The 24923-nt window shown below is 43.0% G+C and overlaps 1 protein-coding gene across 3 annotated transcripts in view; it reads left to right on the top strand.

Annotated features, from left to right (window-relative positions):
• Positions 1–24923, top strand: part of LOC140485722 (NEDD4 family-interacting protein 1-like) — a 161045-nt gene that overhangs the window by 5738 nt on the left and 130384 nt on the right. For all 3 annotated transcript variants that reach the window (XM_072584182.1, XM_072584179.1, XM_072584180.1), the window contains exons 3-4: positions 13543–13667; positions 22348–22414. In XM_072584182.1, coding sequence (XP_072440283.1) covers positions 13543–13667; positions 22348–22414 — 192 coding nt within the window. The remainder of the gene's footprint in view (positions 1–13542; positions 13668–22347; positions 22415–24923) is intronic.

Genomic DNA, 24923 nt, shown 5'->3' on the forward strand with positions numbered 1-24923 from the left:
CTTATAGAATTTTCTCTCTTACAAGTTTGTGGTGTGACATTATTGACGATTGATTATATTCTTTCATCTGCAACATTGATTATACTTTTGGAGTCTGTAGTTTGCCTTCTGTTCAGATGTAGCTCCCCTGTTCCTTGTTACATTCAGGGTTAGGAGTCCGTTTGTCATAGCCTGTCCTGCAATTAACCCCTTTACTTCAGGGCATTTCCTTCTACAGACGGTCTTAATTGTCCATTTGTCATGAGTCAGCAGGGTATTGAGCAGTATTATCCCCTCTCTCCCAGGAAACAGCTTGTTTATGTTCCTTCAACCCTTTCCCAGGGGTGGTTAATAAGTGTATTGCTTTTAATTCCTTTATAACAGCATCTCCTTATCCCTTTCATCTCGTGAAACAATTTATTCCAGAAAGAGGTATCGCTGACTGTTTCAATCCATGAAATTATTGAAGTTGTGAAGTTTACATCGTCACAAGGGAAACTTAAACTTTCTAGTTCCCAAACTCACTCCACAGGGAGCAATGGAAAACATTTTGTAGCTGCCGGATTCTCACTTGGAAATATAGGTATGCAAGCACATAATCTATGATGTGGAAGGGAGTCTTTTCCTTGGGGGGCTGGGGATTATTGTGGTTAATGGTATCTTACTGTCAGAATTCTATCCCCAATCTAGCCTTGTTGACAGTAATACCCAATTACCTTTATGCCGAGAGGACCCAGGTCTCATGAACGTTTTGCCCAGATGCAAGCTTGCCCTCTCCAACTGTAACGTGCATCACAGTCAGTGGAGACAGGGAGGGACTGCAGTGTCCTAAGAAGCAGTTTCTGGGCATGCTGTGCTAGATTCTCCTCCTGAATGGGGCCTACTGGAACCACCTTGTCTCCCTGAGAGAAAGGACACAAAGTTTGAGGTCAAGTCCTCTTATGTCCCCTCAGCTTGCCTTTGACAAACTTGATCATGTCCCAATTCCTTAAACTAATCCCAAATAAGGATAGACTATTATTATCTAGGTTCTTTGATATCTCTGACAGTACTCTGACAGCTTTGACAGTTCCAAAGAGTTTACTTTTCACAATCCAAAGTGTACCTTGCATCTCACTGCACTAAGGTGTCCACGAGGATATCTCACATGTCCATCCTGGTTATCTAAACTAAATCAATCAGGTCAATCTTGACCTGATCTGCTTGACACCTCACAGGTTCCAGACAGTGGTGATACCAAAATCCCACATAAATAGAAGCAACTGCCCAGTTATCTGATCCACTGTCTCCAGACGTCACATATGCATGAATCTTGTAACATCCAAGGACCTGCCCCTGTGAAAGTCGGGAATGATGTGTGGGACTTGTGGAGACTTCCAGCGTTTTCATGGAAGCCCCTCCACTCCGGCATAAATTGTGCCTCAGATCATAATCTGCTAACAGATCTATTTTTTGTAACAACCATATTCAATGATTATTTCATGGGATTGGTAGCTTTGAGGCAAAACAAGATTGACTTGAGCACTCTGTGGATACGAATCCATGAATCATAATCAAATATTAAATGGACAATGTCGTATATAGAAAGCAGAGTGCAAGATCCAGAAAACATAAAGATGGAGGACAGAAATGGGAGCAGTGTACACTTGTTATGGGTTCTGCCCAATCAGATGAATGAATAGTGAAGACTGTAATCGTGCACACTCTGTGAAGGAAGTGCATGCTTTGAAACTGGCAATCTCCCAGGTTTATGTAGAAAAGCCATTCAAGCACTAAATTACGAGTTAAGCATTAGAAATGACAAAGGTAGCTGAGTCAGCCAACAACTTTGTAAATAACCCCATACTTCTAAATGACTCAGACCTTCTGTGGCAAGAATGAGCAGGTGGCAAGCTACTCTGGTCACTATCCACCTGCTCGCTACTGTAAGTTAATACAGTGCGGTTCTACGGGGATTAGCCCAGTAATTTATATAGAAGTAGAACTCCTCTTGACAATATGTGAGCGTACTATCAGTTCTGTCATAGAACTCCCTGAGGAGAGAAGTTCTTGACAAAACTTAACTGTTATTTAATTTCTTTTGATATTTATAACACAGCCTATTGTAAGTCTGGGGACTGCCAAATAATCTTTATCAAAATGGCATTGTTCTGCTATCTTCTGAAAATAGAGCATGAAGGGTAGTTTCATGCAACATTTGCAATCATTTGTGCTGAACAAAAGCTGGCAGAAAGCAACTTCTCACAGGAAGAAGCAGTAAAACTGTTACAGTTTCTTCGTGGTGGTGTGAATGGGCGTGTCCGTGAGTTATAAATTCAGGAGATTGTACTTATTTTGTGCTGGCTTCACACAGAAAATAACTGTTGCTTGGGGCAGGATGTTAACACGAGCTTCGGCACCCTGACCTGGACCCGAGCCTGCATGTGGAAGCAGTGGGGCTAGCTCCACGATTATCCCAGAGGCAGCGTCCCAGAACAGTCATGTGGCTGTGCTCCTGATCTGACTTGCTTAATCAAAGGGCTGGCAACTCCAGAGTCTGGGCAGAAAAGAGGGGAGCTCACCACTGAGGCCGGACAGATTGACCTGGCTTATCAACGTAGAGGTGCCCTTTGAGGTAAACTTAAGATTAACCTCCAGCAAGGGTTTGCAGAAAATGCCATTTTTGTTTTGGCAGTAGCTCTGAGAAATATCAAAATTCCCTTTTGTTTCTGCAAAGACTGTACAGAACTGGTTTAGAACATTTGGATGTACTTATACATGATTTTATGAATGAAGTGCATTTTTGAAATGAAAAAGAATTCCGAGAAGGTTTTATCAAGGTTTAGCCTGAGCAGCTCCATGACTCAGGGCGCTGTGCTGTACGGTCTGTACCCTGGGATGCACACTGAGACAAACATTGACTGCGCCTGGTAGACCATGAACTTGGTGCAAGATGCTCTCTGGTCTTCCTGAAACCTGTTGGTCTTCCAGTGCAAAGAGTTGACATTGACCAACTGGTGCAGACTGGCACATTCCAAGGTCCAGGACGATGTGCTGAGGGACGTATTAAAGCCTGGGACAAGGTGCCAAGCGCAATGGGGAAAGACCACTATCTGACATCTTTCTGCCAAAGTATAATGAGGATCCATTCAGGTATCAGGTCCTCTTGATGCCTCAGAATGAATATGGGTAGTTTCCTGTGTCTATGGAAAAGCTCTGAGAAATGTCAAAATTCCAATTTATTTTGTATTTTATCTCTGTGCAAGGACTGCACTGAACTGGGTTCAAACTTTTACAAGTATTTATAGATGATTCTTATGAATAAAATATTGTTTTGAAATAAAAGTATTATTCAGAAAGGCTAAGCAGGCAGACAGGCATCTGTGAAAGACCCACCACAGGTTCTTCCTGCAGGCCCTGTTTTGGACATGGGGCCTCTGCAAACCATTCCCACCACCACCTCCACCTCCTCCAGGCTGCCACATGGCGGCTGATTGAATGCTGCAAAGAATGAGTTCCAGCAGAGCGGTTCAATGTTAGAATAGGCTGTGTGCCCTCCATTAGGCAAGCAGCTGTTCTGCATAGTCCCACCACCAGGAAACATCAGCAGTGGGTAAGGCCAGATTTCCTGGCTTCTGTGTGTGCAACCTCAAGGTCAGCAAAATCCTGTCTCTCGTGTTACAGGTGAGATCTTTAATGGCTGCCACAACGCACACACAAAGACACTTTTATCAGAGATAGACGGCAGTAAACCAGCCAATGTGTCGTGTCTAATTTCTCCAAATACTTGGCTTTTGCAAATTGCTGTCATCGAACAGGAGTACACTATTCACATCCTCGATCTTCTCCCTCCAAAAATGGAACAACAAGTGACCAGTAACCTAATTTTATGTGTCTGTTTTGGTGCCATATCCAGAATACTTTCAATTATAAAATATTGCCCACCTCAGATTTAAATACAACAAGTATTTCATAACATTTGTGGTTTGTGGAAGACGATTCCAATTCTTTTAGGGGGAGTCTCGTGTTGTTGGTGGTGACAGGGTTGAAGGTTGTTGAAAAAGATGGAGTGTGGTGCACCTGATGCTAACCTTCATTGTCTGGGAAGGAAAGACCTTCCTTGCTGACAATGAAGAACCACTTAAAGGTTAGCCCAGCAGCAGCTGGACCTATGGGCATGAGCATTCTGGAAGCAAATCGAATTCTTGTCTCTTTTGATGGGGGTGGAGGCCCTCAAAAAAAGGCATGATGGACAGCATAGACATCTGGCAGAAGGTCCCCGCTGAAAGCCATTCCCCTTCTCTTGTTTAAAGCCCTCCCAACCCCATTCTCTTTCTTCTATGCCCACACCCTCCTCCCCAATCTAAACTCTGAGATGGCTTAGTGGTATTATTGCCTGGATGTTAATCCAGATAACATTCTGGGGACCTGGGTTTGAATCTCACCATGGCAAATAGTGGAATTTGAATTCAATAAAACTCTGAAGTTAAGAGTCTGATGATGACCATGAATCCATTGTTGATTGTTAGGAAAAACCATTTGCACGGAATATGCAATTTTTATCTGGTCTGGACTACGTGTCACTCTGAACCCACACCAATATAGTTGATCACTGCCCTCTGGAATGGCCTAATCAGTAACACCCTCATCCTGTGAATAATTTTTAAAAAAAATCCCATCACTAACTACTCCTGTGTGCTGTGACTCTAGGCTTTCTCCTCCAGTAGTAGCCACGACATAACCTTGATACTACTGAGGGCAAGAGCTTCTTATTGCCCTCATTCTCAAGGAAGCCCCATTAGTGTCCATGGAACTGTCTGATTAACAGAGGATATGGGCAGGTCTTCCTTAGAAGAGGCACCATGGATCTTTTGGCATCTGTTCAGTCAATGGACGCTTCCACCCAAGAAGTGCAAAAGTTTCTTTACTTCTCTTCTGATAATTCTTGGTCTAATTTTTGTATGATGTTGCCTAGTTCTAGACTTCACACCCAGTGGAAGTAATTTTCTCCACCTATCTTGTCAGTGTGGCAACTTCATAAAACTATGCACAGACCAAAGTAAAGTACTTGAAAAACTTTCATGTCTAAATTTTCCAATTAGCATCGTAACTGTTTTCATAATTAAGCCCATCTACTGCAACTTAAAAGTTTGGATTTTATGGATTCATAAATCTCTGTATGAATTTCCCACAATCCTGGTGGTCAGAATTATGGCTACTTTGTGAAAGGATTCTCTTCCAGTATGGGTTGCAGTGAGGTCCAATACAGGCTAAAGTGAGTGATAATGACAGGGAGTTATGCATGTGAGTTTTAGTCATTTGATCACAAGCACCGGGAAATAGACCTTGCTGTAAAAAGCCATGAAAAATCACACCAAACAGACATTGCACTATTACATTTTTAATAGATATAATTCATTTTACAACATTAAAAATTTAACATTTTTGGGAAGTATCATAATTTCAATCAGCAAGAGTTTTGAAAAGCGATATTTGAGAAGTGGTCAATTATACTAAAGATCATAAATTTCATTTTGTAACATTGATATTCAGCAGATTTTTAAACAGGTTTCCTGTTGAGAAATATCTAAAATTAATTAACTTTTGAAAGAGTATAAAATATGAAATTTAAAGTCTAAGGGTGAAATTAATTCATAATCTATGGGATTTGATAGATTTTCCTCCTTTATGTGACACCTGATGATCTTTGTCCACCTGGCCTGCTACTCCCCCCAGCATCCCTGGGGACTGAAGACTCTGCTTCCCTGCTGTACATTTCTATGATTCTATGACATGCTTCTCCATTTCTCCTACCTTCCCGCCTGAAATGTTTGCTGGTTACTTGGTTTTTGAAAGAGCCAAAGCTCACCAAGTTTCCAAATGACACAAAGCTTGGGGGGAGGGGGGGATGGGGGGGGGGGGGGGGGGGAGAAGGGTGAGCTGTTAGGAGGATGGAGAGATAATTCAGAGTCATTTGGGATAAGTTGAGTGAGTAGGCAAAAGCATGGCAGATAAGGTTTACTGTGGATAAATGTGAAGTTATTCACTCTGGAAGCAAAAACAGAAGGCGGATTATTGTCTAAATGGTGATAGGTTGGGAAAAGGGGTGATGCATTCAAAATTGGGTATCCTTGTACATTAGTTGCTGAAAGTAAGCAGGCTGATGATGGAGAAGGCAAAATGGTATGTTAGCTTTCATAGCAAGGGAATTTGAGTCCAGGGGTAAGGATGTCTTGCTGCAATTATATCCGCTTTGGCGAGACCACACCCTGAGTAATGTGTGCAGATTTGGTCTCCTATTCTGAGGAAGAACGGCAGATTGATGTACGAAGAGAGGTTGGATTGATGAAGACCATGTTCTCTGGGGTTTATAAGAATGGGGGAGGAGTTGCATCACAGAAACCTATCGAGTTCCAAAAGGACGAGACAGGCTAAACACAGGAAGGATAGTCTTGATGACTGGGTACAGGAATGATGGTGCTGATGACTGGGGAGTCCAGAACTAGGGCTCTCAATCTAAGTGGATAGGATAGACCAGTTAGGACTGAGATGAGGAGAAATTTAGGACATGAGAGTATATCCATATCAGGATGACTGCTACAGTTCATTAAGTAGGTTCACAACCACATTCTCAAGGACATTTGAGTGGTCACTAATTACAGGGCCTGCCAGAACTGCTAATGCCAATGATTGAATAAAGCTAAAATAAAGTACTGGCATATTCTTTAGAACGGAATCTTGGCCAAAACAGAGCCTGCGCAAACAAATTGGCAAAACATTGATAAAAGGTTTCTCATTCCAATTATAAGCAAGTTCTGTCATGTGCTGTTTGGCTCGAAGAGCATTTCTGAACATTGGTATAAAACCAGGCACTTCACGGCTGTGGGTGGGACTGTGACCTGGAAATGACGGTTTGCTTACTCCTTCATCTATGGATCCAGTACAACCGATAAAACATTAATGAGCCAACAAACAAAGGTTTGCTAGCCAGGAGCAGTGAAGCGGAGTTGGGTGGGGGAGGGAGGGGGGGTGGGGGGGGGGGGGGGGTTGCTCATCCAATGGGCCCCACACATCCAGGCCTATACCCAAAAGTAGGTCATGGCTTTTCAGTGCACCTGGGACAGGACTGTGTCAAATGTAGTCAGGTTAAGACTTCTGTGGAAGGAGCACTTAAATCTTGTGCAGGTTTGAGGGAGGTCTGGGGGTGGGAGGACGCGGATGGTTCAACCCATCCTTATTCCATGGAATGTCGGCTAAATTAGTGCTGAGTGGGACTTCTGCCCCTCCTTGAGAGAAATCCTGCCCTCTGGAGTTGTGTTGGCCAATCTGATTGTCCGACAGACTGATCAGCGACTCCAGTGGTCATTGCCGTGCCAGCACTCCATAGTGGACACTGCTGAAATTGCATCCAGTCCCAAGGAGAAGTCCTCAATATATCATCAGCCCAGGTAAGTTGGCAACATTGGGTGAGGAGAGTTTGTCCACCTTGGGGAGAAGGGTTAGGAGGGATCTGGTTTAAAATATGTGAGGGGATAGGACGAAGGAAGTGGGGTGATATTATCTGAACAGGTGTCCCTGGTGAGCACAGGACACAATACTGGTTCAATTACGTTTACTGAGTTAGTAATATTGAACATATCAGAAGAAAACTCATTTCTCACCTGTCCTGGACTTAGCAGGTCATTGCATCTCTTTTGCCATTGATCAGTCATCTAGTAATTAACATGGACCTTATCAGCACCTCTGCCATGTCCTTACAGACTTGGTTCCTGATTCAGGAGAGACAACCTGTTCTGTCAGAAGTCCCATCCACAAAGACAAAAGCCTTTTTATAGCCATTTTCTTGCAGTGTTCCATTAATGGTCTGCTGGAAATGAGAAATAATGCAGTGCTTTCTGACTGAGCAAAAAAGCTCAGTAGAAACATTACAATTACTCACTAGTCAATGCAGAGACAGCTAAACTAAATTGCATTCTGGATTAGTGGTACTGGAAGAGCACTGCAGTTCAGGCAGCATCCGAGGAGCAGTAAAATTGACATTTCGGGCAAAAGCCCTTCATCAGGAATACAGGCAGAGAGCCTGAAGGGTGGAGAGATAAGTGAGAGGAGGGTGGGGGTGGGGAGAAAGTAGCATAGAGTACAATTGGTGAGTGGGGGAGGGGATGAAGGTGATTGGTCAGGGAGGAGAGTGGAGTGGATAGGTGGAAAAGAAGATAGGCAGGTGGGACAAGTCATGGGGACAGTGCTGAGCTGGAAGTTTGGAACTGGGGTGAGGTGGGGGAAGGGGAAATGAGGAAACTGTTGAAGTCCACATTGATGCCCTGAAGTTTAAGTGTTCCGAGATGGAAGATGAGGCGTTCTTCCTCCAGGCGTCTGGTGGTGAGGGAGCGGCCGTGAAGGAGGCCCAGGGCCTCCATGTCCTCAGCAGAGTGGGAGGGGGAGATTAAATGTTGCGCCACAGGGCGGTGGGGTTGATTTGGTGCGGGTGTCCCGGAGATGTTCCCTAAAGTGCTCTGCTAGGAGACGTCCAGTCTCCCCAATGTAGAGGAGACCGCATCAGGAGCAATGGATACAATGATGTGCAGGTAAAACTTTGGAATTGAAAGGCTCCTTTAGGGCCTTGGATAGAGGTGAGGGAGGAGGTGTGGGCGCAGGTTTTACAGTTCCTGCGGTGGCAGGGGAAGGTACCAGGATGGGAGGGTGGGTTGTAGGGGTGCGTGGACCTGACCAGGTAGTCACGGAGGGAACGGTCTTTGCGGAAGGCGGAAAGGAGTGGGGAGAAAAATATATCCCTGGTGGTGGGGTCTTTTTGGAGGAGGCGGAAATGTCGGTGGATGATTTGGTTTAAGTGAAGGTTGGTAGGGTGGAAGGTGAGCACCAGGGGTGTTCTGTCCTTGTTGCGGTTGGAGGGGTGGGGTCTGAGGGCGGAGGTCCGGGATGTGGGCGAGATGCATTGGAGAGTATCTTTAACCACGTGGGAAGGGAAATTGCGGTCTCTAAAGAAGGAGGCCATCTGGTGTGTTCTGTGGTGGAACCAGTCCTCCTGGGAGCAGATACGGTGGAGGCGGAGGAATTGGGAATACGGGATGGCATTTTTGCAGGAGGTAGGGTGGGAAGAGGTGTAATCCAGGTAGCTGTGGGAGTTGGTGGGTTTGTAAAAAATGTCGGTGTCAAGTTGGTCGTCATTAATGGAGATGGAGAGGTCCAGGAAGGGGAGGGAGGTGTCAGAGATGGTCCAGGTAAATTTAAGGTCATGGTGGAATGTGTTGGTGAAGTTGCACGAGGTGGCGCAATGCAGTCATCAATGTAACGGAGGAAGAGGTGGGGAGTGGTGCCGGTGTAATTATGGAAGATCAACTGTTCTACTTAGCCAACAAAGAGACAGACATAGCTGGGGCCCATACGTGTGCCCATGGCTACCCCTTTGGGCTGGAGGAAGTGGGAGAAACTAAATTGCACACTGCTCAGAATAGTAACTCATTGCTGCTCTTAAAATCTCTGCATTATTAAATGCATATTAAAATTCAAGCATGTAACATTAATATTAACATCAATCAATAACTCAATCAGCTAAGTACATTCCTTGAATTAAGTTGCACAATGCTCAGATTGATTTGGAGATGCCGGTGTTGGACTGGGGTGTACAAAGTTAAAAATCACACAACACCAGGTTATAGTCCAACAGGTTTAATTGGAAGCACGCTCCTTCATCAGGTGATAGTGGAGGGCTCGATCATAACACAGAATTTATCGCAAAAATTTGAGGTGTGGTGTAACTGAAATTATACATTGAAAAACTGATTGTTGAGCCTTTCATTTGTTAGAATACAGTGATAGCTTCACTTCTTCATATGTAAATCACAGAACCTTTTTTTAAAAGTTGCATTCTCGGGTTAGCTGTTAACAATGGTGATAGCTAGACAATATGTTGAAGGTGTTAGCCCCCTGTGTTCTCTGTCTATGCCATGATGTTTAGATTGATTCTAATCTAAAAAGTGAGATAACAGAGTTTTACATAAATTCATGCAGTTTTTGAGCTCAGAGTTCTACATGAATATTTGCAGTTTTTGAGCAAAGTGCAATGAAACTCTGCAAGTACAAATTCACCCCATAAAATATATGTGTGCGTGTGGGTCTTTGTCTGTCTGTGTGTCTGTCTGTCTGGGCTGGGGGTTGTGAGTGTGAGTGTGTGTGTGTGTGTGTGTGTGTGTGTGTGAGAGAGAGAGAGAGAGAGAGAGATTAGGAATACCTGTGTGTGTGTGTGTGTGTGTGTGTGTGTGTGTGTAGTACAATGGTGATCACCTGTAATGTGACATGGACCCAAGGTCCCAGTTGAGACCCTCCCTATGGATACCGAACTTCGCTATCAGCCTCTGCTCGGCCACTTTTCTCTGCTGCCTGTCCCGAAGTCCACCTTGGAGGATGGTTACCCCAAGGTCCGAGGCTGAATGTCCTGGACCACTGAAGTGTTCCCCAACTGGGAGGAAACCCTCCTGTCTGTTGATTGTTGTGCGGTGCCATTCATCCGTTGTCATAGCCTTTGCTCGGTTTCCCCAATGTACCATGCCTCCGGGCATCCTTGCCTGTAACATATAAGATAGACAACGTTGGCTGAGTCACATGAGTACCTGCCATGTACAAGATGGGAGGTGTTCCCACGCATATTAGTGGTATCTATGTCCACAATCTGACACGTCTTGCAGCGTCCACTGTGACAGGGTTGTATGGAGTTGTCCTGAGAGCCGGGCAGTTTGCTACGAACAATGATTTGTTTGAGGTTTGGCAGTTGTTTAAAGGCCAGCAGTGGAGATGTGGGGAAGGTCTTGGTGAGGTGCTGATCCTCATTGATAATGTGTTGCAGGTCACGAAGAACATGGCGTAATGTTTCAGCTCCTGGAAAGTACTGAACAACAAAGGGTACCCTGTCAGTTGCAGCACGTGTCTGTCTCCTGAGGAGGTCATTACAGACACCTGGAAGTACTCAAGGATGTCCTCACAAGAACGGGGTACGATGCTCAACTCATCGACCGCCAGTTCCGACGTGCCACAGCAAGGAACCATAATGACCTCCTCAGGAGACAGACACGTGCTGCAACCGACAGGGTACCCTTCGTTGTTCAGTACTTTCCAGGAGCTGAAACATTACGCCATGTTCTTCGTGACCTGCAACACATTATCAATGAGGATCAGCACCTCACCAAGACCTTCCCCACACCTCCACTACTTGCCTTTAAACAACCGCCAAACCTCAAACAGATCATTGTTCATAGCAAACTGCCCGGCTCTCAGGACAACTCCATACAACCCTGTCACGGTGGACGCTGCAAGACGTGTCAGATTGTGGACATAGATACTACTATTACGCGTGGGAACACCTCCCACCTTGTACATGGCAGGTACTCATGTGACTCAGCCAACATTGTCTATCTTATACGTTGCAGGCAAGGATGCCCGGAGGCATGGTACATTGGGGAAACCAAGCAAAGGCTACGACAACGGATGAATGGGCACCGCACAACAATCAACAGACAGGAGGGTTCCCTCCCAGTTGGGGAACACTTCAATGGTCCAGGACATTCAGCCTTCGACCTTCGGGTGACCATCCTCCAAGGTGGACTTCGGGACAGGCAGCAGAGAAAAGTGGCCGAGCAGAGGCTGATAGCGAAGTTCGGTACCCATAGGGGGGGTCTCAACTGGGACCTTGGGTTCATGTCACATTACAGGTGATCACCATTGTACTACACACACACACAGATATTCCAACACACACAGACTCTCACATACACATGGACACAGGTACACACAGACGTGCACACAGACACCCACACACACCCTTATAGACACACACACTCCCACACATGCAGCCCCTCACAGACTTAAGACACTCTGCACTCACTACACACACACACACATACACTCACTTTCTCACATTCACAACCTCCACCCCAGACATACACACACACAGACAGACAAAGACCCACACGCACACATATATTTTGTGGGGTGAATTTGTATTTGCAGAGTTACATTGCACTTTGCTCAAAAACTGCATACGTTCATGTAGAACTCTGAGCTCAAAAACTGCATGAATTTATGTAAAACTCTGTTATCTCACTTTTTAGATTAGAATCAATCTAAACATCATGGCATAGACAGAGAACACAGGGGGCTAACACCTTCAACATATTGTCTAGCTATCACCATTGTTAACAGCTAACACGAGAATGCAACTTTTAAAAAAAGATTTTGTGATTTACACATGAAAGAAGTGAAACTATCACTGTATTCTAACAGATGAAAGGCTTAACAGACAATCAATTTTTCAATGTATAATTTCAGTTACATCACACTGCAAATTTTTGCTATAATTTCTGTGTTACGTCGAGCCCTCCACAATCACCTGATGAAGGAGCATTGCTCCCAAAGTTAGTGTGCTTCCAATTAAACCTGTTGGACTATAACCTGGTGTTGTGTGATTTTTAACAATGCTCAGATTGACATTGTTCACCAGTGCTTTACATTAACTAATCAATCAGACAAGACAAGGTACACGGTATATTTGCCCAGAGAGAAAAGTGCTCCTTTAGTGACTGGAATGAAGTGGGCCTCATACAGTGCGAGTTCGCTGATTAGGCCTGTCACCCTGGTCCAGTCAGGGAGCCCTGGTGGACAGATATAAACAGGAGGGTCAGGCTGTCTTAGAGGTGGTCGAAAGGTGTGTCAGGGCGGACTGAGAACTGGAAGGGGCATGGGTGGACCGAGAGCCGGAAGGTGGGTAGGGGCGGTCTGCTTTAGAGTGGCCGGAAGGTGGGAGGGACAGGGGCTTGCTGGGTCTGTATTGTCTGCACTTTTTATGTAACAGGATTGTCTCATGTACAAATGTCATTATCGCTGTCTTGTCATATGTGGAACTGGGATTTGAGGTTTGTCCTCATCTTCCTGTAAAATGGTTGAACGGTAGGGTTTGGGGCCTAGCTTTGCTGCTCCTCTCCCATGTAAAATTGCTGTCTCTTGTGTACAGCTGTAAATGTTAACTGTTTTTTGTAAACTGTTTTGTAATTTGTTTAATAAAATATTATAAACAGGAAAAAAATAAACAGGTGGGTCAGGGATTCTGCTTACCCTTGGTGCCGGCTCTCTGATAGCTGGATCAGTGTCCCAGACTGTACACATGTAAATAAATGGTGATATGGTGATAAGATACTGGTCTTTGTGGAGTTATTTTAGCCCTGTTACAATTAAGTTCCACAATGATTTTCTTTTAATAGAAATCCCATCTCCAAATATTTGAGGTCCAATTAGTTTTGATTCCATTAATCTATTATTCACGCGTATTCACATGGCACTGTTTTTCTGATTCAGAAGAGTCTTCTTGTTTGTTATGTCAATGAAGTTCGGCATAAACATGAACCAAAACTTCAAATCAGAAAGAGAAAAAGAAATCTCAATTGTACAGAAATTCTAAATCCAAGTGATTATTATATACACTAAACAATGCAATTGTCAGTGCAGCTTAACATGGTTAATAATTTAGTTTACTCTTCCAAATTAATGACTACTTTCATTTCCTTTTGGTTTTTTTAGTTGCATTTATATTTAACTGGATTGGATTCTTTTTATCCTTCTGCTCAACCAACACCATTGCAGGCAGATATGGAGCCATTTCGGGGTTTGGGTTGTCTCTTATAAAGTGGATTCTTATCGTAAGGGTAAGTGTTCATTGACTTATGACGTTGTCACAAATGCTTCGGAAGATTCGTATCTCTTTATTTGGCTGTATTTTATTTCTACTGTCAGTTGTACTTCAGACTGTGTATTTTGTTGGTTTCACTGTGTAATTGTGGAAGACATCATACCCATTATTTTCATTCAGATGATTACTTGAAGGATGTTGTGCCACAGCGATGGAAGATCTGGCTTCAAATCCTACCTCTGCCAGGGGAGGAGTCGTAGCATGCTGAACAGGTTAATTAAGAATAAATACAAGGGGGTTGAAGTCATGCTTTAGCTGACCTCTAGTTCGACTAGAGCCTTCTTGAGCAATCCTGGGTACTGTACCTTAGAGAAATTGAGTCCTGTAGTTCAGTATTAGTGTCCGTAGGGCTCAAGTCCCACCTACCAATGAGAATTGTCATAACATGAATGAACTAGGTGATTAAAATGTTGAGAGAGTATTTGAAGATAAATGATCTAAAAATGCACAATGTGCTGGATTGTCCCTCAGCGGAAGCACTCGTCTGTTTTGTAGTCCTGAGGAGCTTTATGTCCATAACTGCAGTTTAGAGATTGAGAAACCTAAAGAAGAGCAGAATTCCCAATAAACCTGCAGCCCTTTTAAATCTTTGACTGCCTGTTTTCCAACCACAGGTGAATGAACTCATAGTCTGGAGGTCTTTGGGAGAGAAGCCTCCAGTAGAAGGTCTGACCTCAGGAATGTTGTGAATGTTAGTCTGATAGTGGTTGGCTGAGGCATTGTGAATGGGAGTTACAGCGCAGCCCAATGAATCTGAAATGTAAAATTAACAAACTGAATGATTGCCTTGTTTCAGACTAGTGACTTCATGGGAAAAGTGATGAACTTAGTTCAATTGTCTTAAGATTCTTGTTTTTGGTAAATAGCTACAAAATGTAAATGGTCTCAATGTTAGCGGGGAGGGGGAATGATGTGGCAGTTTTGCATACTTATTGTGAAAGGGTCAGTTTTGCTCAGGTCCTCTCAAATTTAATAGTGGGTATCAGGTACCATTTTGAAAATGGGTTTGGAATTCGAGCTACAGGCAGATTAAAATGTTGGTTGACTGTGAAGTGGGTAGGCCTACATCACAGGACAGCAACTGGAGAGTGGAATGGAGAAAGGAGGAGCTGTGTATCAGAGGGTCATTGTTGGAAGGGTCAGGAAGGACATTGGAGAGGAAATTGAATGGCAGTGGGAACATGAACACTGGGGACCTTATTTGCTGATATCAGAATAATCCCTATTTTAGGTGGCTGCCTTGTTTGCTGCTAATCTCTGTTCACACAGTGTGGGATGTTCCATACTGAGATTTGTTCTTTTTGCTCCAATTCCACCTGGATAATGAGTTCAAAGAGCATCAGTTTCTACCTCATAAGATCTTATTGTCATATTTTATTGAAAGGGGTGATTTATTTGCTTTCCATGGTGTCTCTGCGCTGAGCAAAACACCCTCAGAAAGCAGTAGGGGTGTGGAACGCACTGCCTGCAACAGTAGGTGACTCGCCAACTTTAAGGGCACTTAAATGGTCATTGGATAAACATGAGGATGAAAATGGAATTGTGTCGGATAGATGGGCTTCAGATTGGTTCCACAGGTCGGTGCAACTTCAAGAGCTAAAGGGCCAGTACTGCGCTGTAACGTTCTATATTTGCACCACTCTAGAACATAGAGCCCTGTTGGATCAACTGAAAGCAAGTTAGTGCAGACGGAAGCTTCCTCTACTTTAACATCATTCACAGATCACAATCTCAGTAAAGTATTTTGAGAGCTTAGGTGCAGCATTTCAGTTTTTTAAGTGCCCTCTAGCTTTTTGGTGAAATTGATTATTCTGTGTAAATCACAACAATATTACCGTTTGTTTTGCTTTATGGAATCATGCCTATCAGAGAAAATGCACTCAAAGCATTATGACATTGGTGTCTTCAGAGTTATTCTGAACAGCATAAACAGGAAAGATATTTTAGTTCCATCCAAAATGGATTTAAAAAAAAATATTCTCAGCAAATTTTGGAAATATTCAATGAATCAAGCAGTCTCTGTAGTAAGAGGCATTTTCGGTTAATGCCTTGAAAGTTCATTTAACTGCAATGGTTCCTGCTTCTCTGTGTCTCTCTCCACAAATGTTGCCTAATCTGCTGATTAATTCTATTTTCATATCAGATTTTCAATAGGCTCTTTATTTTACTTTGTATCAACCACCATTACAAATAACCTGCAAGCTCAATAAAAGATGTTTCGATTGCGCTTATGCTGAATATATAGTGAAATGATAAAATATGTTCCAGATCTCATTGCTTTATTTTACAATGTATTCTAAACCATTCTGCTGCAGTCCACAGTGTCTTTCATCTGCTGGAGAATGTGGCCTGAATTATGCAATCTGTTTCTATTATTAAACTAGCAGAGAATTTATGGTAATCAGAAACACAGACAAACAAGATAAAGGAAGTGCTACATTTACTGAGTGTCACAGCATTCCATACGTAACCGAACCTTCAGCTCAAATGTTCCATGTTGGCATTTGATATGCAGAGCAGCACCAGACCTTTTCATAATTGGAAGTAATTTGTTTCTCTCACAGTATCCTATTGCTTCATAATGTTAAATATGTCCATTAAATCACCCAATAATATTCTCTGCTCTACTGAAAACAGCCCATTATTTCAAGCATCTGTACGTTCCAAAAGCAAGCAGCTACTGGTGCTAATGACTCTGTATTGCCTCAACAATCTTCCTTTAATATGGAGCTGAAAATTGCACCCACAACTCCGGTTATAGTCTTATTTAGATTTCCATGGATTTAACCTTACATTTTGCCTTATATATTCTATCCCCTTCGCTATCTGTTGAAATGGGAGATGTTGTCTAAGGGTAATGCTTTAGTTTGAATCTGCTTGAAATAAATGCTGAAGTTGATGGATTCATGGTGTATGATGTGGACCTGACTGAGCCAGTGACAAAGATAATTTAACATGTGTCTTGTGCATTCTGCAGCATTTAATTTCTGAGTGAAATATCTGGACACCGTCTCAATTCAGTTGGTGTACTTGGTCGAATTGCTGTTCTAAAGATCAGTTCATGCCACTCCTGCTAATTAACAGAGAAACTAAAATGTCACCATGCCTAATTTGTCACTTTTGGTTTTTGAGGACAGCATGTTGTGGGATTTATCTCCAATCTAGTAGCTGAGCATATGACTACAATCTTTGTTGCTACCATTCAAATGAAATTTTCAACTATAATCCTGCCTGCTAGAACAAGCAGATACAAAAGACCCCACTAACAATAAAGTGGACTATCTGACATCTCTCTCCCTTATCTATTATTGATTCATTTGCTGTGGGACATTGCTGTGTGTAACTTGATTGTCGATGTCCCTATTCAAAAATAGTGATGTATATGCCAAAATTCAAATAATGTGATCATGAGGTATTTTGACATAGTTCACAAATACAATAAGATCCGACAAATGAAAATTCTTTCTTTGAAAATGTTTGAAAGTTTCATCAAGCATTAACATAACCTTTGGAATTAACTACTGATCAGCCAGTCTCACAAATGGAACCTGGAGAAAGTGGCTCTCTCACTGGGGCTGGGATTATTCCCACTTGACTTCAGATGGTCCTGAAAGTCAATGCTGTCAGAGCCAGTGATCCGAGTTGGACAAGCAGAAGGAAGCTGCAAACATTGAATCCTCCTCTTGCCTTGTTTCCAATAATCTATCCTTAAGTATTCTGGATTTACCCAAAGGAAAGAGAACATGCATTTGGTGAGTTTTGAGAAGATTCATAGCTCAGGTTGAGGTTCTGGATGTAAGTTTGCTCGCTGAGCTGGAAGATTTGTTTCTGATGTTTCATCACGATACTAGGTAACATCATCAGTGAGCCTCCGGTGAAGCGCTGGTGGTATGGCCCACTTTTTATTTATGTGTTTAGGCTTCCTTGGGTTGGTGACATCATTTCCTGTGATTATGCCATTTCCTGTTCTTTTTCTCAGGGGGTGGTAAGTGGGATCGAAGTCAACGTGTTTGTTGATAGAGTTCCAGTTGAAATGCCATGCTTCTAGGAATTCTCGTGCATGTCTCTGTTTAGCTTGTCCTAGAATGGATGTGTTGGCCCAGTCGAAGTGGTGTCCTTCTTCATCTGTATGTAAAGATCCTAGTGAGATTGGGCAATGTCTTTTTATGGCTAGTTGATGTTCATGTATCCTGGTGGCTAGTTTTCTGCCTGTTTGTCCAATGTAGTGTTTGTTACAGTACTTGCACAGTATTTTGTAAATGACTTCAGTTTTACTTGTTGTCTGTATAGCATCTTTCCAGTTCATTAGCTGCCATTTTAGTGTATTGGTGGGTTTGTGGCCTACAATGATGCTAAGAGGTCCGAATAGTCTAGCAGTCATTTCTGAGATGTCTTTGATGTAGAGGAGAGTGGCTAGGGTTTTTAGACATGTTTTGTCTGCTTGTCGGGGTTTGTTGCTAAGAAATCGGTGGACTATGTTCTTTGGGTACCCGTTCTTTTTAAATACATGGTATAGGTGATTTTCCTCTGCTCTGCATAGTTCCTCTGTGCTGCAGTGTATGGTGGCTCGTTGGAATAATGTTCTGATGCAGCTTCGTTTGTGGATGTTCGGATGATTGCTTCTGTAGGTCAGTATTTGGTCCATAGGTGTTGTTTTCCTGTAGACTATTCAGACATCTTGGCATCATGGTAGCCCACAAACCCACCAACACACTAAAACAGCTAATTAACTTGAAAGACCTTATACAGGCAACAAGTAAAACTAATGTCATTTACAAAATACCTTGCAAGAACTGTAACAAATACTACATTGAACAAACAGGCAGAAAACTAGCCACCAGGATACATGAATATCAACTAGCACAAAAAGACATAACCACTCTCATAAGTATCTTTACATACAGATGAGGAAGGACACCACTTTGACTGGGACAACACATCCATCCTAGGACAAGCCAAATAGAGGCATGCACAAGAATTCCTAGAAGCATGGCATTCCAACTGGAACTCTATCAACAAACACATTGAATTGGATCCCATTTACCACCCCCTGAGAAAAAGAACAGGAAGTTACATCACCACAGGAAATGACATCACCAACCGAAGGAAGATTAACACACAAATAAAAAGCAGGCCATACCACCAGTGCTTCACCGGAGGCTCACTGATGATGTTATCATGTATGGTGACGAAACACTTGAAAACAAACCTTCCAGCGCAGCGAGCAAACTTACATCCACAGAGTATGCATTTCATTTTGGGTACGTTTTAAATTTTATTTGTGGATTTCTCAATGTATTGTTTCAAGAATATTAAAAATGATGGTAGGCTTTTGTTCTACACATGAGACAGCCAAGGATCAGCTATGACTGTATAGTAGTAGCACTTATGCCTCTCAGTCCAAAGATTGTATTTCAAGACTGACTTAAAAGTTCTGAGCACAAAAATCTAGCCTAACGCTTCAGTAGAGTGAGGAGGGTATATTACAAGGAGAAGTGCTATCTTTTGGATGAAACGTTAAAATGTCTGCTGGCTCAGCTAGTGGATATGGAAGGCATAATAGCACCATTTGAAAGGAATTGAGGATGTTTTCCAGGATCTCTATGCAATATTTGTTCTTTAGTAAAGTTATTCCAATTGTTATCTCTTTGACATTGATGAGATATGAAAATTGGCTGCTCCATTTCCTAGATATTTACTGCTAAATGCTTTGGGCCATACTGCAGTAATGCAGTGCTATATAATGTGCAGCACAGGATTTCAGTGGTTGGCACTGCTGCGTCACTGTGCCAGTGACATGGGTTTAATCCCATCCTTAGGTGTCTGTGTGGAATTTGCGTGGGCCTCCCCTTGGCATTCCGGTTTCCTACCACAGTCCCAAGATGTGCAAGTTAGGTAGATTAGCCATGCTAAATTTCCCATAGTGTCCAGAGATATGCAGGCTAGGTGGATTGGCCATGGGAAATGAGAGATAGGGTAGCGGGATGGATCTGGATGGTGGTCTTCGAAGGGTTGGGGTAGACACGTTGGGCCAAATAGCCTCTATTCTGAAATGTAGGAATTCTATGATTTAATTTTAAAAATCACACAACAACAGGTTTATTTGAAAGTACAAGCTTTCAGAGAGCTCCTTTATCAGTTAGCTAGTTACATACGCATCTCCACATTATGATTTAATAATGTAAGGGTCTGAATGGATTAACACTGAGGAGTGCCTTAAGCACCAGCCATTATGACAATGTCATATGGAGGTGTGAACAATGACCAGATTTTCCAATAGCCAGAGAATTTCTTCTGTGGTAGAGATGGGAATTGCATATGGGGATCCCGTGTAATTCTCAGAAAGGCATGGAATACAGGGAAACCTGTCTGTCTGGATACAGAATTGGCTGACCCACAGAAGATGGTGGTTGATGGGAAGTATTCAGCCTGGAGCTTGGTGACCAGTGAAGTTCCGCAGAGATCGTTTCTCTGCTGTTTGTGATTTTTATAAGTGACTTGGATGAGGAAATGGAAGGGTGAGTTAGTCAGTTTGCTGATGGCACGAAGGTTGCTGGAGTTGCAGATAGTGTGGAGGGCCGTTGTAGGTTGCAATGGGACATTGACAGGATGCAGAACTAGGCTGATGGAATTCAACCTGGAAAACCATGAAGTGATTCATTTTGGAAGGTCAAATTTTGAATACAGATTACAGTGTTAAAGCAGGATTCTTGGCAGTGTGGAGGAACAGAGGGATTTTGGGGTCCATGTCCATAGATCCCTCAAAGTTGCCACCCAAGTTGATAGGGTTGTTAAGAAGGTATATGATGTGTTGGCTTTCATTAGCAGGGGGATTGAGTTTAAGAGCTGCAAGGTAATGCTGCAGCTCTATAGACCACACTTGGAATACTGTGTTCAGTTCTGATTACCTCATTAGTGGAAAGACGTGGAAGCTTTAGAGAGGGTGCAGAGGAGATTTACCAGGATGTTGCCTGGTCTGGAGGGCATGTCTTATGAAGAAAGGTTGAGGGAGCTAAGGCTTTTCTCATTGGAGCAGAGAAGGATGAGAGGTGACTTGATAGAGGTGTACAAGATGATGAGAGGCATGAATAGAGTGGATAGCCAGATATTTTTTCCCATGGCGAAAATGTCTATCACGAGGGAGCATAATTTTAAGGTAATTGGAGGAAGGTTAGTAGAATCACACACATTAGGGACATTTAAGTGACTCTTGGATAGGCACATGGATAATTGTGTAATGAGAGGTATGTAGGTTAGTTTGATCTTAGAGTAGGATAAAAGGCCGGCAGAACATCGAAGGCAGAAGGGACTGTACTATGCTGTACTGTTACATGCCCTATGAAACTGCCCATGAAATTGATGATTCCATTGGGCAATTTACTCTATGCCTGGTTCCTTCCAAATGCATGCATGTTAATCAGAGAATTCTAAGGGTTCTACTATGGGTAGGAATTTTTACGCAGGAAAAGTTAGACTATTCCGAATCTAGTCTACGTTCTGAGTAACTATTCAAGTAACAACATTGCCTTCCCTCCCCCCAGTCTACCTCACACTCTCCCACCTACAACTCTTCCCAACACATAACAATCCCCAGACACTGACCTGACATCCTGTCTCCCCTGGGATCAACACCACCTCTCCACTAAACCTGTCACCCCACTCTGCCCTGAGAACCCAAGTATCCCTTCCCTTGCTACTGAACCTGACAAGCACTTTACCCTGCCACCAGATCAATATCTCATTAGCCTGATCATCTGGGCATTGACACCCCCACCCTCACCACTGAACACCCCTTCCTCCTCCTTGTGACCCAACACCACACCACCCCTCCACCCGTACCTATCCCTTGTACATTCAACATACCCTAAATACTGTGCAGGAGGTACACCTTGCACCCTAGCCCATATGCACTTGACACCCTGCTCTCTATCCACTTCATACCCTCCTCTCCCAACAACCCAACCTGACACTTACTTTCTGTATTTACCATTTCACAAGAGCTGTCAAAGTGGCTGTCTGTGCACCTGGACCTATAAGTCGCTGAATAGGGGAACTGAATGTGAAAAGGGGATCAGGTTTGCTTTTTCTCTTTACCTTACATTATGTGAGACCTATCAGATTTAAAACATGGCACTGTATTTCTGAAATAGCTCTGATTAGAATCTCCTGTCAGAAATGCGGAGCTTTCTCTTAGCGTAAAAATTGAACAGAGTTGCAAATTCCATGGGATTGTTACTTCTTGGAAAATTCAGCCCAATGTCTGTTATATTAAATGTAACCTGTAGTTGCTAGGGTGCAATGAGCTACATTCTGTTCAATACAAGAATCCCTTCTAGCGAGCCCTGTAAGTCGATTCCCTCTAACACACTAAAGTAAACAGATCCCTGTACTTATTGAGGATGGTGGTAGGTAAGCTACCAAATGGTGACGTGCCGATTTGGTTTAGCTGTGAATGCAAGATGAGGTATACAAACAACACATTCAAATAAACAGGACAGATTTAATGATTAACTGCTGTCTACATGCCTGTAATCATAGTATAGCTACATTATCAGTCTGGTCTACAAAGTTCAGTCTTTTTTCCTTGTCTGTATTGCTTTTGTTGAAAATTTTAATACATACATTTCTTTTCACAGTTCTCCGATTATTTCATCGGCTATTTTGAAGGGAAAATTTGGCTCTGGTGGATTTTTCTTGTTGTCGGTAAGTTGTTTTCTGAAGTAACTTTCTTAGGTTTCACTCACCAAATCCTGTGGCTTTGAATAGAAAGGTGAATAAGTACATATGGATATGTGTGAAAATGCAAACAACGGCTTTGTTCATTTTCTGTCGCTAGTGTTGATATGGCTTCTGCTGCTGTGCTGTCGGATGGGGGAAGTTGGGTTCCTCCTAAGGCTTGCCCTCACTTCCCTGCTCTGGACAGTGCTGCAGCTCACACAGATCCTCATTGTCCATCGCATACTTTAGCTGCTTCTCCAGTTGTCTGGTGCAAAGCATGCAAGGATTATCCTATGCCCTCTGACTGTACTGTACTGCAACAAACTTCCAGACCGGAACAAACATGGGAATCTCATGTTGAGGAGATGTTGTTTGACACTTGATAGCGACAATGGAAGGTGGTGTTGTTGAATGTATATATGCTGGGGTTCATGACATGGCATTCTGATTGATACCTTGATACAGACTATAGCACCCTGCACCCAGAGCAGATCACAGAGTTTTGTCAGGTGTCTGGGAGATTCTCCTTCAGTGCAACATTGCCTCTTGCCCATCTGCAGGACATTGCATCACAAGGGTAAATTTTGCAGGAAATGCTGAATTTGGAGCCTACTTCACGTCCACTGCAGACTGCTGCTGATCCTGGACTTCCAATGCAAATATTCCTTATCAATCTCTCTGAATGCTTGTAGTGCAGCTACCAGAGAGATGACAGCAGGTTCTGTATCTGGATCCATTGGAGACAGGCCCATTGGAATGATGTGAAGGAAATCAAAAGTAAAGCAGCACCTTAGGAAAGTGTTCTGTCAGCTGTTGCAGCACACACAAAAGACAATTTTACAATCATCATCCAAACACAAGGACGTGGACGCCTCTAAAAAGGAGGCCAAAGGGGTGTTTCTACATGGATCTTTTATACTTTAGGCCTGATTCAGTTATATGGTGCATAAACCATGTGGCACACATACAGTAGAAGATTGAGACCTTCTCCTGCACCTTCAGTCCCACCCCACATCACCCAAGGAAAGTAGCATTGCATATATGGTAACGGTGTAGGAATGTTGTAGGCCAAGGTGTGAGGTAAGCAGCTCCTGTACTTTGTGAAAGATTTGAGATGTTGGACTGTATTTGGGAACTGTGGAATGTAAATGCAACTTTACACCCTCGCATTACATCTACTTCATATCCATTACCGGATTAATTTGAAATGATCAATAACATGGTAAAGATTGCTGTGGTTAGTATTTTTAGTCAACATTGAGGTTCACATGCAGAATTCTGTGATTTCAGATGTCTTTAAAGTGGACTGGGTAAGTGCTTAAATACTGCAATTTGCACATCGCTCAAAGTAGAACAGGTTCCTTCAGACAAAAACAAGCACTTACCCCACTCAGTCCAGGTGTGGTGACATCCATTTTTTTCTTTCCCTCGTCACTTGCGATTGAGATGAGGATGGAAGGCAACACAATAATCACTTCATAGAATGAGTAGCAGGCTCAGCTGTTAATCTAGGTCACCCTCCAAATCTTCACGTTCCTTTCTGCCTTGTCATTCCTGTGAATCCCATCAAGTCTGAGCATCCCCACGTTCCCAATCAATCATTTTATTTACAGAGAAACCGAGTTAATATTTGGAGTCTGGTATGACTCCTTTGAACTGAAACATATCGGAATTTTTAAAAATACTTTTGGCTGAGACAGAGGAGGAGCAAGAGAGTAGATAGTGTAACGCACAGTGCGAATAGTGAAGGGGTCATTATTGGTGGTGAGAAAGAAAAAAAAGGTATAAATTGTGGGGGTGGGGGAATGGGAAAGAATGTAAGAAAAATGTAGAACAGACACAATGCAGTCAGTTCCTTAAGTTAAGGAACTTAATATTGAGTTCTAGATTGTGTAAAGTATGTAAGTGGAAAATGAGATGTTGTTCCTTGATTTTACTTTGTGTTTCGCTGGAACCTTGCAGCAAGCTCAGTACAGAAATGTTAGTGTGAGAGCAAGGTGGTTTATTGAAATGGCAAGCAACTCGGGAGGTGGGAGGGGGGGTGGTGGTGGTGGGGGTGGTGGGGGTGGGCGGTGCGCATGGGGACTTGGGAAAGAGAGGCACGGTCGTTCCTATAGTGAGTGAAGTGATTCCATAAAACATGCAACCCCCATTTGCATATGGTCTTGTCAATGTAAAGACACCACATTGTGAGCAGTGAATGCAGTAGACCAGATTAAAAGAAGTACAAGTACAATGCTGCTTCACCTGAAAGGTCCATTCAGAGCTTTGGACTATAGGAGGGAGGTCCTCCCTAGGTCATTAGTAAGATTCCCGTCTAACAGTTGAAACCTAATATAGAAAATCAAAAAGTCTTTTCCCCAGTGTTGAGATGCTGCCACTGGGCCACATGCAGGATTCTAACATTTGTTGCAGTAAGGATTGGTTAAATAATTATCACCTGGTTTATGCTTTTGTGTTTGTTATGTTATGCCTCTTATATGTCATATCTTTA

Source organism: Chiloscyllium punctatum, chromosome 14 (genome assembly GCF_047496795.1).
Source record: "Chiloscyllium punctatum isolate Juve2018m chromosome 14, sChiPun1.3, whole genome shotgun sequence".
NCBI classification, from domain to species: domain Eukaryota; kingdom Metazoa; phylum Chordata; class Chondrichthyes; order Orectolobiformes; family Hemiscylliidae; genus Chiloscyllium; species Chiloscyllium punctatum.